We start from the raw sequence: 13350 nt of genomic DNA, 5'->3' as shown, positions 1-13350 counted from the left end.
CACTGCGTAATGAATGGGCAGCATCATGAAGCAGCACAACACATGGGCAGCATGATGTATGAGGTCATGGACAACATGATGTGTGGGCAGCACAATGATCATGAGCAGCATGATGATACAACATGATGGTGCTACATGGTCAGGTGCAGCAAATGGACGAGATGCAGAACGATGATAGGTGAAGGAGTCACCTTGAGAATCAGTTGAAGCAGAATGTCTTCAACTGATCTCATCGTTATACGAAATGATCTATGCTAGATCTAGATAAGTCAAAGTGTTGACTTCTGTTGTAAATGTACTCTCTCTCTCTTTCTCTGCTGAACTTTGAAGATAAAAGAAGATTTGATCAAAGGGTTTCCCCACACATTGTGGGGTTTGTCCCTGGCTCGCGCCACATCTTGTGTCCTCTTGTCTTGGCTTGTCTTCTGTGATTTATATTTATGTTCTATCTACAGTTTATCTTAATGCTGATGTGATTGCTAACTGTGAAAATTTAAATAAATTGCTTTAGCATAAAACATACCTAAACTTAACACCTAACCTGTCAACAGACATCCAACTATCTATTCAACAGACAACATGATACAATCTTTGACGTGCCACTGAAGTGGGCACCATGCCCCTCTTATACCTGTGGCAATACTCTATCTGCTAATAGGTTTATTTGCTTCTTTTGTTTGTACTCTCTTAGAAGCAATATTCATATGGAGACAACTTACTAAAATATCTTTTAAGAATGGCATCATTATGATATAAATACAATTTTACAAAACCACCTGAATCTGTCCAGCATCATAAGATTTTGCAGCAGGTGAATCAGATGAAGGTTCTGCAGAAACAGACGATGACAACGATGACATGAATGCCCGGATGGTGGTAGAATATCTTGCAGGCATGACATTTGTAATTGTTTTGAACGTGTGTACTCTTCTGCACAAAAAATCACTACATGAGAAACAACAATAAACAATTAAATATGTAAAAATATATACCTATCCAAGCATGATTTATCTGGGGTCGGGCTTTTATTATGTTGCAATAAACTTGAAGGTTCAATCTCCTTTGTGAATGTCATTTAACTGGGGTGTCAGAAATCCATTATAAAATCTAGCAGTATTTATCTACTTAAATAGAACAATAAACCAATGTTGCGAACATCGGCATCAGGACAAAATCGGCAGGGGTCTGAAAAACCAAAAAATCGGGAAAATATCGGTAAAAAATCGGCAAACATTGGCAAAATTAAGATAACATAAAAATATCTTTAAAAATAGGCAAACATCGGCTAGGCCAAAAAATCGTGATTTCGAGATAAAATCGGGATGTTATCGAGATGTTCGCAACACTGCAATAAACAGATTACAGAACTGAACTCATGGCAGAAAAATAAATTCCAGCATGGCAAGAAAGAAAGTCAATTGAATTGAAAGATGCTCAAGGTAGGCGCTATATTACTTTCAGGCATAGTTACCAAAATCAAAATAACTGAACATTCATTTGACACAACTTTTGTCAGAATTTCTTTTAAACAGGGTTAAATTTAAACAATGATATAGGTATCCCAGTTTTTCAAGCAATCCAGGCATGAATAAATAAATGGCTTACAAGGAGAAGCAATCAATCACCATTGTCCATTGGCCTGCCATTAGAACAAAAAATGTCATTTTTATTCAGACAGAACAGAGTTTGTAAAATCCATGAATTTTTGGTTGGCAGACTTTCATAACTAGGGTATAAACCTTACACCTTCAGGCATAAACTATAGTCTATATGTTATTGTATATAATATATATCTGGTAAATGAGAATTTTACTTAAGTGCTCTTATTAGAACTATTTTAATAGCAACTTCAGTGTATAGGCCTAGGTGCTCTATTTCCTTCTCTAAATATTTGAACAACGAGAAGAAGCCTTCAAGCTTTAAACAATGCGTTGTATACAGTGCTAAATGTGGACACATAAAAAGGGTATCCCCTGGGAAAGGGGGACGCCTAGCAAAACATTTGGCTACACCGTACCTTTTTGCAAAACTCCACAAAACACACACACAATTGTTTTACCAGTGTGGGGCATTTGGAAGAAAAATGAACTTGTGAGCACCAATCCCAAAAAAAAGGACATCTAGATTCCAGACAACCCCCATGCCAGTTTTTTTAAGAAAAACATAAAAGCTACAAAAGCTACAGTCATTTAGTAGTGCCTTTTCCTATCTAGCAGCATGGAGGAAGGGTCAAATCACTGCTGGTCTTTAATTTCTTAGCAGATTATTTTTGTTTATTTCAGGTTCATCATTTACAGCCTTTAAACTTCGAGACAGGGCCCCATATGATCAGGACCTCATCGTCCCCCATCCCCCATAAAATTCTTTAAAATTTGGGGGAGTTTCCACACATTCCCAAAGTGCTCTCCCAGCTCCCATGTTACCACATCCCAGAAACTTGGTGGAACATAGTTTCTAAGTTGTCATGGCAATGTAAAATCCAAGGTGAGCTAAGAACTAATAATTAAAGGCACATGCATTGCGAAAACTTGAAGGTGAAGGTGAGGCGACTCCAATGCATCAAAGACAACCATATAGGCTATTCTATAAATGTGATTCACAGTCAAGAGTTATGTTCTAGGGTTTTGGACAATGTTCCATCAAGTTTCCAGGAAAGCAAGGGGTGGGGGGGAGTTGTGGGGCAAGAACAGGGAAACCAGTCCAGGGGACAAGTGGAGACACACCTCAAATTTTAGGAAACATCAGGGTTCTGGACATATGGTACCCCATTCAAAATCCTTTAAAAAAATTAAAAATATATATATATATATATCTGAGAAACAATGACAAGTCATAAACATGAACAACAAAAGCAAGAAATAAATGTTCATGTTTGTTTTAGGGTTTTTACTTATTGGCGTTAAAAAAAAATACTTTTTTAAAAGCCATTGGGCAAAGGCTGAGGGGGAAATGCTGAGAATTCCCCCACAAAAGAGAAATGACCCCCCATGCTTCTCCCCAAATTTACCCAAAAAGAGGATGCAGGGAAACGGCCCCCACCAAGTTACACTGTTATAGAAACAAAGGAAGCATGGGGAACATGCTCCCCTTGTAGCACTGTTTTTAGAAAAAGAACTTAGACTTTATATTGAAGACATTTTCATATCAATTTTACTAGTTGTACCACACAGTTCAATGCTCAGACATCTCAAATTCATGCCAACCTAATAATGATTACCTGGCATGTATTGCACTTCACAAGCTGAAATTTTATTTGAACGCAACCTTGCTCATGCTTTCTCATTTGTGAACATGATTTTTACTACATTCGTTTTGCTACAAAAGCAGCATAGCTGAACCAACTTTTGTACTATGCCTTTTCTGTTTGTTATTTTGCAGTAATCATGAATCAGGACTACTTATTGGATCTCTGGTATAGTTGAACCTAGTATAGTATAGATCTCTAGCATAGCTGAGCCTACTTTTGCACTATGTTTTTCCTCTTTGTTATTTTGAAATTTGCAGTAATCATGAATCGGGACTGCTTAATAGATCTCTGATTCTCTAGTAATAACTAATTTTCCCTAATACTTGACTTGTTACTGTCACTGGTATGTTTTGACAAACTCAATTATGATTAAACATGACAGTACACAGGCCAAGGCAACCGAGCATGTTTACCAAAATTCTGATTTAGTCAATAGAGGTTTTCATGGAGATACCCTTATATGAGTTTTCAAACCATCCATATAATGAATGATCTGATAATCTTTTGGAATGTTTGACAATCTGGCCAAAAATAATTCCATTTTATAAGTTTATTCTTTTACTATTGCTAACTAGCTCATGTAAATCTGTTGATTAAATTCTTCTTGCTTGTCATTTCAGGAGTAAATCATTCTATTGATTTTTGTTATAATTCAGATCAAGAAGTTATGGAAGGGCATGCTTTTGTTTCCACAATCATGCGTTAGACACACTTAAAAAAGAAATTCATTAGAGTTAACTTTCCCGTTTTCTTTACCTCACACACATAAAATAAGTGACCATAATGCACAACCACAACCTATGTTACCGGGAGCACCCATCACAACACCTGCTCCCCTCCTAGAGCTGTGTGTTGGTGCCCATGGGAGGCTCCCAAAATTTAGGAGTGCACTTTGAACAAATTTGAGATGATCCCTGCCCTTTTGGGAGCATGGCATTCCCTAGGACACTCTTGGAGACAAGGCACTTCCTGGATGCTCCCTAGGCACTCCCTGTACAAAATGAACCATGACTTAGACCTTTTGAGTAGGTTTGACCAAAAATGCCGGAAACTAATGTTAATGTTCAATTCTTAATGTAAAAGTTGACATTTCCTCTACTTCTCCTTTTTATCCTAGAAGTTGACATTTCCTTTATTTCTCATTTTTATCCTAAAAGTTGACATTTGTGAAATTTCCTTAAATTGCAGCAACTAGAAGTTTATTCTTCTAACTGAATAATTATGCAGTTTATTTGCTACAACAAACAATAAATAAATCACACTGCAATTCTTCACAAATAAAAACAGTGTGGAAACTAAATTGTTGGAACTGAGAAATATAGAGCACACACACAATATCATTGACACGGTTATTTTTTGGACAAATGCCCCCAGAAAAACCCAATGTGGGAAAATCGGTGCAGCAGATAAGAGTTTTATTATTATTATGCAGCAGTGAAAATCTCAGTACAATTTGGATGCCACACATGGCAATCCTCAACAAGATAAATTGACAAAAATTATTGAGGGGCATTTCCCCTTCTCCACGAACAATCCCGACAAAACCTGCCTTAGAAAAATTGGTCGTCCAAACCCTTGCGCAAGCCCTCTACGTAGTGCTTGCGCAAACCCTCACAGGTATGGCCTGAAACTACCTTTGATCAAGTCTTCTTGCCTGCTACTGCTGCTAGAAGTGACTCTCCGGCCTTTTGGAAAATTATTACGGCCTCTGGAACCTAAATCGACCTCCTCCTCAGCCAAATCGAACTGCTCACTGATGTTCCCTGCGCAGCGTCGTTGTGGAATAGCTTTGCCTCTTGTTGTTGCCTCTCCAGAACTGGAAACTTCCTCGGGAATCACTTTTGTTGCTTCCTCTCAAGCTTTAGCCCCTATGATCTTTTTGGCTCGAACTTCTCTCGCTTGTTGAATCACTGCAACTAGGTATCTCAATCTGCCAACGATCTTAGCTCTCCAAGTGTATTTCTCCTCAACCCCATCGACCTCCTCTTATAATCTCTCATTGGTGAACCAATGGTCGTGATTAGATCTCCATCAATGGCTAGGATCATCTCTGAGTCGATCCATGTGAGTTTCTAGAGAATTCTTACCTTTCCCAATTAATTGTTGTTAATTGATCACTTTTCCTAAATTAGGCTTGGAAAATATTTAATTATTGACTAATTAACTTAATTGAGCCATTTCTAGGTGTTTTCTCCTTAAAATTTTTATGGGTTATGGAGATCTTGTGTTTCTTAGCCTCTCTGACCAAAGTCGAGACTAGAACACTTGTCTGATGCTACAAAAACTAACACTCCCTCTTAGCGAGGAAGGTGTTCTCTCTCTCTGTCTCATAACATCCTCCATACACGTTGTTGATATCTGACAACTGTGACAACCTACCATTGCTCACCAAGCCACTGTGCATACTCTGATTTATCTGCCACTCTGTAGTTGAGCCACCCTGCATCTGCGTTGTTGTTGACAGTGCACTTTACAACTTGTATTGTTGCCAACTCTGCTCTGTGCTACAACTGATCTCATGTTGTTGTTAATGGTGCAACTACTACAATTGAGAACCAAACTCCTGTCCTTGCTACTAAAAAGGGTGCTCCATAATACCCATTTGTACTCTAAAATAGACGAACTTAGATCTCCCAAGAGCTTTTGTGAGTATATTTGCAACCTACTCTTCTATGGGAACATGTTGTAGTTGGACAGCTCCACGTTGCACAAAACCTTTGACGAAATGATATCATATATATATGCATTTTGACCTATCATGAAACATTGGATTTTCAGAGAGCCTGATGCAACTCTGATTATCACAGTAAATACCGGTCACCTCCATCCTCTAGCCAAACAGGCTCACCAATAGCTTCCGAAGCCATATAGCTTCGCACGTGGTTGTGCTAACTGCCATATACTCTGCTTCTGCAGAGCTCAATGCTACTTTCCTTTGCTTCCTGTTGCACCAAGAAACCACCCTTGATCCAATGTTGAAGCAGCACCCTCATGTACCTTTTTTGTCCATTGAACTACTTGCCCAATCTACATCTGTGAATCTGCATAGTCTGACACCATTAACTTGAGCATACCTCAATCCATACTCGATTGTGTCGCCTAAATACCTCAGAATGTGCCTCGTTGCTTTCCAATGCACTCTCTTCGGCTCCACCATAAACTGACTAAGAGTGTTGACCGCGAAGCAGATATCTGGCTTAGTGTTGACCAGATACATGAGGGAATCAATAAGTTGTCTATACAAGGTTGGGTCAACGTCCTCGTCCTCTGATGCATCGATCTTCCTCTAATTTGTAATCATAGGTGTAGACATAGGTCTACAGTCCTGCATCCTGAATCTCTTCAAAATCTTTGTAGTATATCTCCCTTGACCAAGGAAGATCTCCCCGTCCTTCTGCCATACTTCCAAGCCTAGGAAGTAATGCATCAGCCCCAAGTCCTTCATGTCAAACTCTGCTGCCAAGTTCCTCTTGCAGTCTTCTATGAGCCCCGATGTCCTATGGGAACATGTAGTAGTTGGACAGCTCCATGTTGCACACAACCTTTGACGAAATGATATCGTATATCTATGTGTTTCAACCTATCATGAAACACTGGATTTTCAGAGAGCCTGATGCAACTCTAATTATCACAGTAGATACCAGTCGCCTCCATCCTCTAGCCAAACAGGCTCACCAACAACTTCCGAAGCCATATAGCTTCGCACGTGGTTGTGCTAACTGCCATATACTCTACTTCTGCAAAGCTCAATGCTACTGTCTTTTGCTTCCTGTTGCACCAAGAAACCACCCCTGATCCAACGTTGAAGCAGCACCCTGATGTACCTTTTTTGTCCATTGAACTACTTGCCCAATCTACATCTGTGAATCTGCAGAGTCTGACACCATCACCTTGAGCATACCTCAATCCATACTCGATTGTGTCGCGTAAATACCTCAAAATGTGCCTCGTTGCTTTCCAATGCACTCTCTTCGGCTCCACCATAAACTAACTAAGAGTGTTGACCGCGAAGCAGATATCTGGCCTAGTGTTGACCAAATACATGACGGAATCAATAGGTTGTCTATACAAGGTGGGGTCAACGTCCTCATCCTCTGATGCATTGATCTTCCTCCAGCTTGTAATCATAGGTGTAGACATAGGTCTACAGTCCTGCATCTTGAATCTCTTCAAAATCTTTGTAGTATATCATCCTTGACATGGGAAGATCTCCCCGTCCTTCTGCCATACTTCCAAGCCTAGGAAGTAATGCATCAGCGCCAAGTTCTTCATGTCAAACTCTGCTGCCAAGTTCCTCTTGCAGTCTTTTATGAGCCCCGATGTCCCTGTCAAGAAGAGGTCATCCGCATACAACACTAGGATGAGTGGCTCATCCTCTATAATCAAATAGTAAAAGTTGGGATCTGCATCACTCTTGACGAATCCCATCTGCTGCAAGTAATTGCCAATTCGACCATACCATGTTGTAGGAACTTCTTCAAGCCCATATAGAGCTTTCTTCAGTCTGCACACATGCGTGCCCTCTCATGTGTCTCGAAGCCTTTTGGTTGTTCTATATATACCTCCTCCTTTATCACCCCATTCAAGAAGGTTGTCTTAACGTCCATCTGGTGAATCTGCCATCCTATTTGCTCTGCCTGCAATATAACTGACTGGATAGAAGTATATCTGGCAATGGAGCGAAGGTCTCCCCATAGTCTATCCCTTCTTTCTGTCCATACCCCTTTGCCACGAACCTAGCCTTGTACTTCTCAACATTGTCATCTACAGCGTAATTGATCTTATAGATCCATTGAAAGCCCACAACTAACCTATCCTCAAGCCCCAACACCACCTCCCAAACATCATTCGTCATGATAGAACTATACTCTTCTACCATGGCATCTACCCACACCTGATGTTGTGCAGCCTCCTGATAGCTGGAAGGTTCTACAACCTGTGCCACCAATGCTTGGTACCTGTCTAGTTGTCTGTGTTCTCTCTTGTTCATCCTAGGAGCTCCAATGAACTCCTTTGCATCTCTCAATGTCTGATGAACTTCCCTGTTGGTTCGACCACTAGTGGTGGGAGGATCAACCAGCTCCTCATCTTGCCTTTGTTGCTCTGTATGTTGCGGATTCACTAGATCTCCTGCACTTGAGGACATGCTAGTACTGATAACTGTATTGGATCCCTGTGACTATGCTAGCAATAGTCCTAACGTCTCCCCCTACTGTGGAACCAATGGAGCTTCTACTAGCTCACTCTAATCACCTGTTGGCATCTCGCGAGATTTCTTGAAGGCTCTGTCTTCCATAAACTTCACGCCTCCTCTCATGATAATCTTCCTACTAATATGAATGTAGATCCTCTATGCCTTAGAGATCTCGCTATACCCAACGGAATATCCCCTCTCGGCATTTTGATCCAACTTGGTACGCTTCTCATTTGGTACATGGCAATAAGCTATGCTACCAAAGATCCTGAAGTGACTAACTCATGGCTTCTTCCCCGAGAACACTTCTTCTAGTGTTATGTTCCCCAATGCCCTGGGAGGAACCCTATTCTGAATATACACAATCGTGTTAAATGCCTTACCCATAAGAACCTGAGCAAATCCTGGTCATATAACATCACCTTTGCAGCCCCAACTATAGACCTGTTCTTCCGCTCCGCTACCCCATTCTGTTGTGGATCGTATGGAGTTGTCCACTCCGTCTTGATGCCTTCCTTCACACAGAAACCCATGAAGTCATTATCTGTGTACTTACCTTTGTTATCTGAGTGAAGCACCATGACCTTTTTCCCTATCGCACTCTCCACCAGAGCCTTAAACACCTTGAAGCAATCGAAGACCTCATCCTTGGTCTATAGAAAATAGATCCAGGTTTTCCTGGAATGATCATCAATAAAGGTGACGAAGTAGCCGTACCCCTCGAGAGATCTAGTGGACATAGGGCCACATATGTCTGAGTGTATAAGCTACAACACACCATCTGATTTGCTTTCACTTCTTGGGAACGTTGCCCTAGCATACTTCCCAAGCACACACACCTTGTACACATCATGATTTTTCGTGCCTAATTCTGGAATACAAGTCACTGTCTCCCTGAGCATTCTACGTAAATGCCCCATTCTGCTATGCCATAACTCATTTAGGTCTTTTGTAAAGTTTTGTAGATGTTCTATGCTAAGAGCAATTTCACTTTTCTCACAGCAATCATACAAGTAGATAAGCAAAATGCAGATAGAACATATAAGCAGATCTTACAGAAGACAAATCAGAAACAAGAAAAATGTATGTGTTTGTTTCGGCGGTCAACAGGATGCTTCAACCAGCAAAGTCTCCTTTGGTCAGCCAGCCCAGCATGTGTCACAACAACCCTCCAACCAGTAGATGAGTCAACCCAAGTCAGTTCTACAAAAGTCAACGCTGTCCTGAAAAGTCAACGCAGGGGCAGCAAGCTAAAAGTCAACGCAGCAGCAAAACGGTCAACCCTTTGACCTCGATTTTTGTGCCAGGTAGTATGGCCTTCAAAAATCGAACCTCCCACAAGTTTTCAGCTTGTTTGGACCAAGCGTTGACCAAAGTCAACGCTGGTCAAACTTCTGCGAAACCCTAGCAGCAGAAACCCTAGCAGCAGAAAAATCCTCTTCGTCCTTCCCACGTGTGGCTGAAATTCGTCCTCCAGGTAGCTCGTACTTTTAAGGATGAGAGAGGAAGATGTGAGTTGTGTTGTGATCAAATTCTCTCCAACTTTTCCTGTATATATATATATATCCATCTATGAGGGTGTGTGACACATCTGTTGGGCATGTGAGCCTACATTACAAAACTGGCTGACCTTTGCACATATAATTTATTAAGAATAATAAATTCAAAATATAAGTTCTGCTCATCGGATTAAGACTATTTTTATATGGATTTTACACCTCTCAGAAAGAGGAATCCAACAAAAATATTAGCCTCTTAATCTGAGCATCAGAACATGGAGTTTGGACCTAGTTGTCCAAATTTAACACTCCCTCTCAACTAGGGAGAACTCCATCTATTAGTGCAATTAACATCGTGAGTCATCCCGCCGAAACTTGCTTTGCTGGCTTCTTTATTTCAGAACAGAAGTGGGTCAGTCACATAGACATCATTCCCCGACTGACATAATCAGTCCAGAGGTCCCAGACCTCACAAATCTTGATCCCAGATCAAGTGGTTGGACCATGCCATCCTAGATAGAGAGTACGGCAATCTCTGATGCGTCCATCAGTCTTTGCTAATAGTCTCTAGCTTTTCCACACCTCATTGGCCAAATGAGAGGTACTTCCCATGAGCCCTGAACTCAATGGGTAGGATGCATACGGGGCACAGATTAAATGAGTGGCGAACCAGCTCAATAATCACAAGGGTGGGGCAGAAGCATTATGAGTGCTTATAGCTCCGAGAAGCTATCCCCAAAGCCCCCCAGAGCTCCCAGAGCTCATCGTCCAACAGGACCCACATCATAGGGTCTTTCCACGACACCAAGACTCTCACGGAAGGTTAGGAACTTGACCTTCCCCAGGGGCTTAGTGAGAATATCCGCGACCTGCTCATCAGTTCCTATATGATCGAGCCTTACGGCGCCTCGCTGTACCATATCCCGGATAAAGTGGTACCTGATATCAATATGCTTGGATCGGTCGTGGAACACAGGATTCTCAGTCATACGAATCCCACTCTGATTATCACAGAGTATTACAGTGGTATCTAGCACATGTTGGAACAGCTCACTAAAGAGCTTCCTCAACCAAACTGCTTCACAACAGGCCATACTAGCAGCAATGTATTCGGCCTCCGCGGTGCTCAAAGCCACCGACTTCTGCTTCCTGCTCATCCATGAGATCGAAGCAGAACCAAGATTGAAACAGCATCCAGATGTGCTCTTACGATCCACCACACTGCCAGCCCAATCGACATCAGTATATCCCCGGAGTATCACACTCCCGGCAGTGTATCTCAGCCCATGGTTTATCGTGCCCCGAAGATATCTCAAAAGATTCTTGGCACCAACCCAGTGAAAATGATGAGGCTCAACCATCTGTTGACTCAAAGTATTCACTGCAAAACATATGTCCGGACGGGTGTTCACTAAGAACATCAAAGCTCCTATGAGTTGACGATACTCAGTAGGATTGGCCAAGATAGGCCCTGCAGCGCTGCCACTCAACTTCTTAAAGTTGAGTTCCATTGGTGTCGACACAGACTTACAGTCCACCATCCCAAATCTTTCCAGAAGCTTCACAATATACTTTCCTTGAGAAAGGAAAATCTCTCCAGGTCTCTGCCAGACCTCCAGGCCTAGGAAATAGTGCATCAGTCCTAGGTCTTTCATCTCGAACTCAGCAGCAAGCTCCCTCTTACATTGATGAATGAGAGGGTCATCACCTGTCAGGAAGAGGTCGTCCACATACAGCACTAGAATGAGAGGCTTTCCTTCCTCAACCTTAAAGTAAAGGTTTGGATCAGCATTGCTTCGAGTGAAGCCCAGCTTCATCAAGTAACTATCCATCCTCTCATACCAAGCTCTGGGTGCTTGCTTTAACCCATAGAGGGCTTTCTTCAACCTGCAGACATAAGTGTCTCGATCTTGAACTTCAAATCCCAGAGGTTGTTCTACATACACCTCTTCCTTTATTGCACCATGCAGAAAAGCAGTCTTGACATCCATCTGATGAAGACTCCATCCTTGCGTAGCAGCAAGGGCTATGATGGATCGGATGGTGGTATATCGAGCCACAGGTGCAAATATATCGTCATAGTCAATTCCTTCCTTTTGAGAGAAGCCACGGGCAACAAATCTTGCCTTAAACTTTTCAGCACTCCCATCAGATCCATGTTTAATCTTGTAGAGCCATTTAGCGGTGACAACAGATTTGTCCTTCGGTCTCGGGACCACATCCCAGACATCATTCTTCATAATAGCCTCATATTCTTCATGCATAGCATCCTTCCAGACTTGATGCTTGATGGCTTCTTCAAAAGATCCAGGTTCAGATTGTATAATAGTACTCATGGCAGCTAGATACCCTTGGTATCTACACGGCTTCTTGCTTTCTCGGAATGTTCCCCTTGGGGCAGCATGACCCTCAGCATCTTCGAGGGTGTCCCTGAGCCATGATGGCCTCTTTCCTAGAGAAGGGGAAGGATCAATAGGGTCCATTGGCTCTTCAACATCAGGCATAGTCTCATCCTGGGATTCTTCCAGATTTCCAGGTCTTTCTTCATGGTTTTCTTCAGATCTAGGAAGATCTACTACTTTCTTCAGGGAAGCATCTTCGTCAAAAGTGACATCATGGCTTATCTCTACTTCCCTTTGACCAGGTACATAGACTCTATATGCCTTAGAAGTCTCACTGTAGCCCACAAACATTCCTTTCTTCCCAGTAGCATCCAGCTTACTTCTCTTTTCTTTCGGCACATGAAAATAGACAGGACATCCAAAAATTCTAAAATGTGAGACATCAGGTTTCTTACCAGAGAAAACCTCTTCGGGAGTTTTGGAGTCCAAAGCGGAATGAGGGCATCGGTTTTGAATGTACACAGCAGTATTTGCAGCTTCTCCCCACAGAAACTTTGGAAGACCCTGGTCACATAGCATGGCACGGGCAGCTTCCACAATAGTCCTATTCTTGCGTTCAGCAACACCATTCTGCTCAGGAGTATATGCAGTGGTAGTCTCCCTCTTAATGCCAGCTTCTCTGCAAAAGTCTTTGAACTCATTTGACTCATATTCAGTGCCATTGTCAGTCCTCAAAATCTTGATCTTCTTTCCGGTCATATTTTCCACCAAGGCTTTGAAGGTACGGAACCACATGAAAGCCTCATCCTTCTTCTTCAAGAAGTATATCCAGGTTTTGCGAGAGAAGTCATCAGTAAATGTCATATAGTAAGAACATCCCCCCAGGGATGTTACAGGCAACATACCGGAAAGATCAGAATGGACCAGTTGCAATATCTCAGATGTCTTTGTGACACTTGAGGGGAAAGATCCCCTTGTATGTTTTCCTTCAGCACAGCCCTTACATACACCTTTATGATTATTTCCAAAATCAGGCATCCCTGTCACCACCTTCCTTGCTTCGGGAAG

General features: G+C 41.9%; 1 protein-coding gene across 9 annotated transcripts in view; it reads right to left on the bottom strand.

Moving 5' to 3' along the window:
* The window catches only part of LOC149237610 (DNA gyrase subunit B, chloroplastic/mitochondrial-like), a 396014-nt gene that overhangs the window by 347693 nt on the left and 34971 nt on the right, over positions 1-13350 (bottom strand). For 8 of the 9 annotated variants that reach the window (XM_089372709.1, XM_089372710.1, XM_089372711.1 and 5 more), the window contains exon 2: positions 777-930. In XM_089372709.1, coding sequence (XP_089228835.1) covers positions 777-930 — 154 coding nt within the window. Of the gene's footprint in view, positions 1-776; positions 931-4003; positions 4239-13350 lie in introns of all 9 variants that reach the window. The other variant, XM_089372714.1, reaches the window with a different exon arrangement.

The sequence above is a fragment of the Pinus tabuliformis genome, chromosome 8 (assembly GCF_031772625.1).
Source record: "Pinus tabuliformis cultivar Carrire ecotype Pingquan chromosome 8, CPIR1, whole genome shotgun sequence".
Taxonomy (NCBI): domain Eukaryota; kingdom Viridiplantae; phylum Streptophyta; class Pinopsida; order Pinales; family Pinaceae; genus Pinus; species Pinus tabuliformis.
The sequence above is the reverse complement of the archived record's forward strand: the minus strand, read 5'-3'. Positions and strand labels throughout refer to the sequence as shown.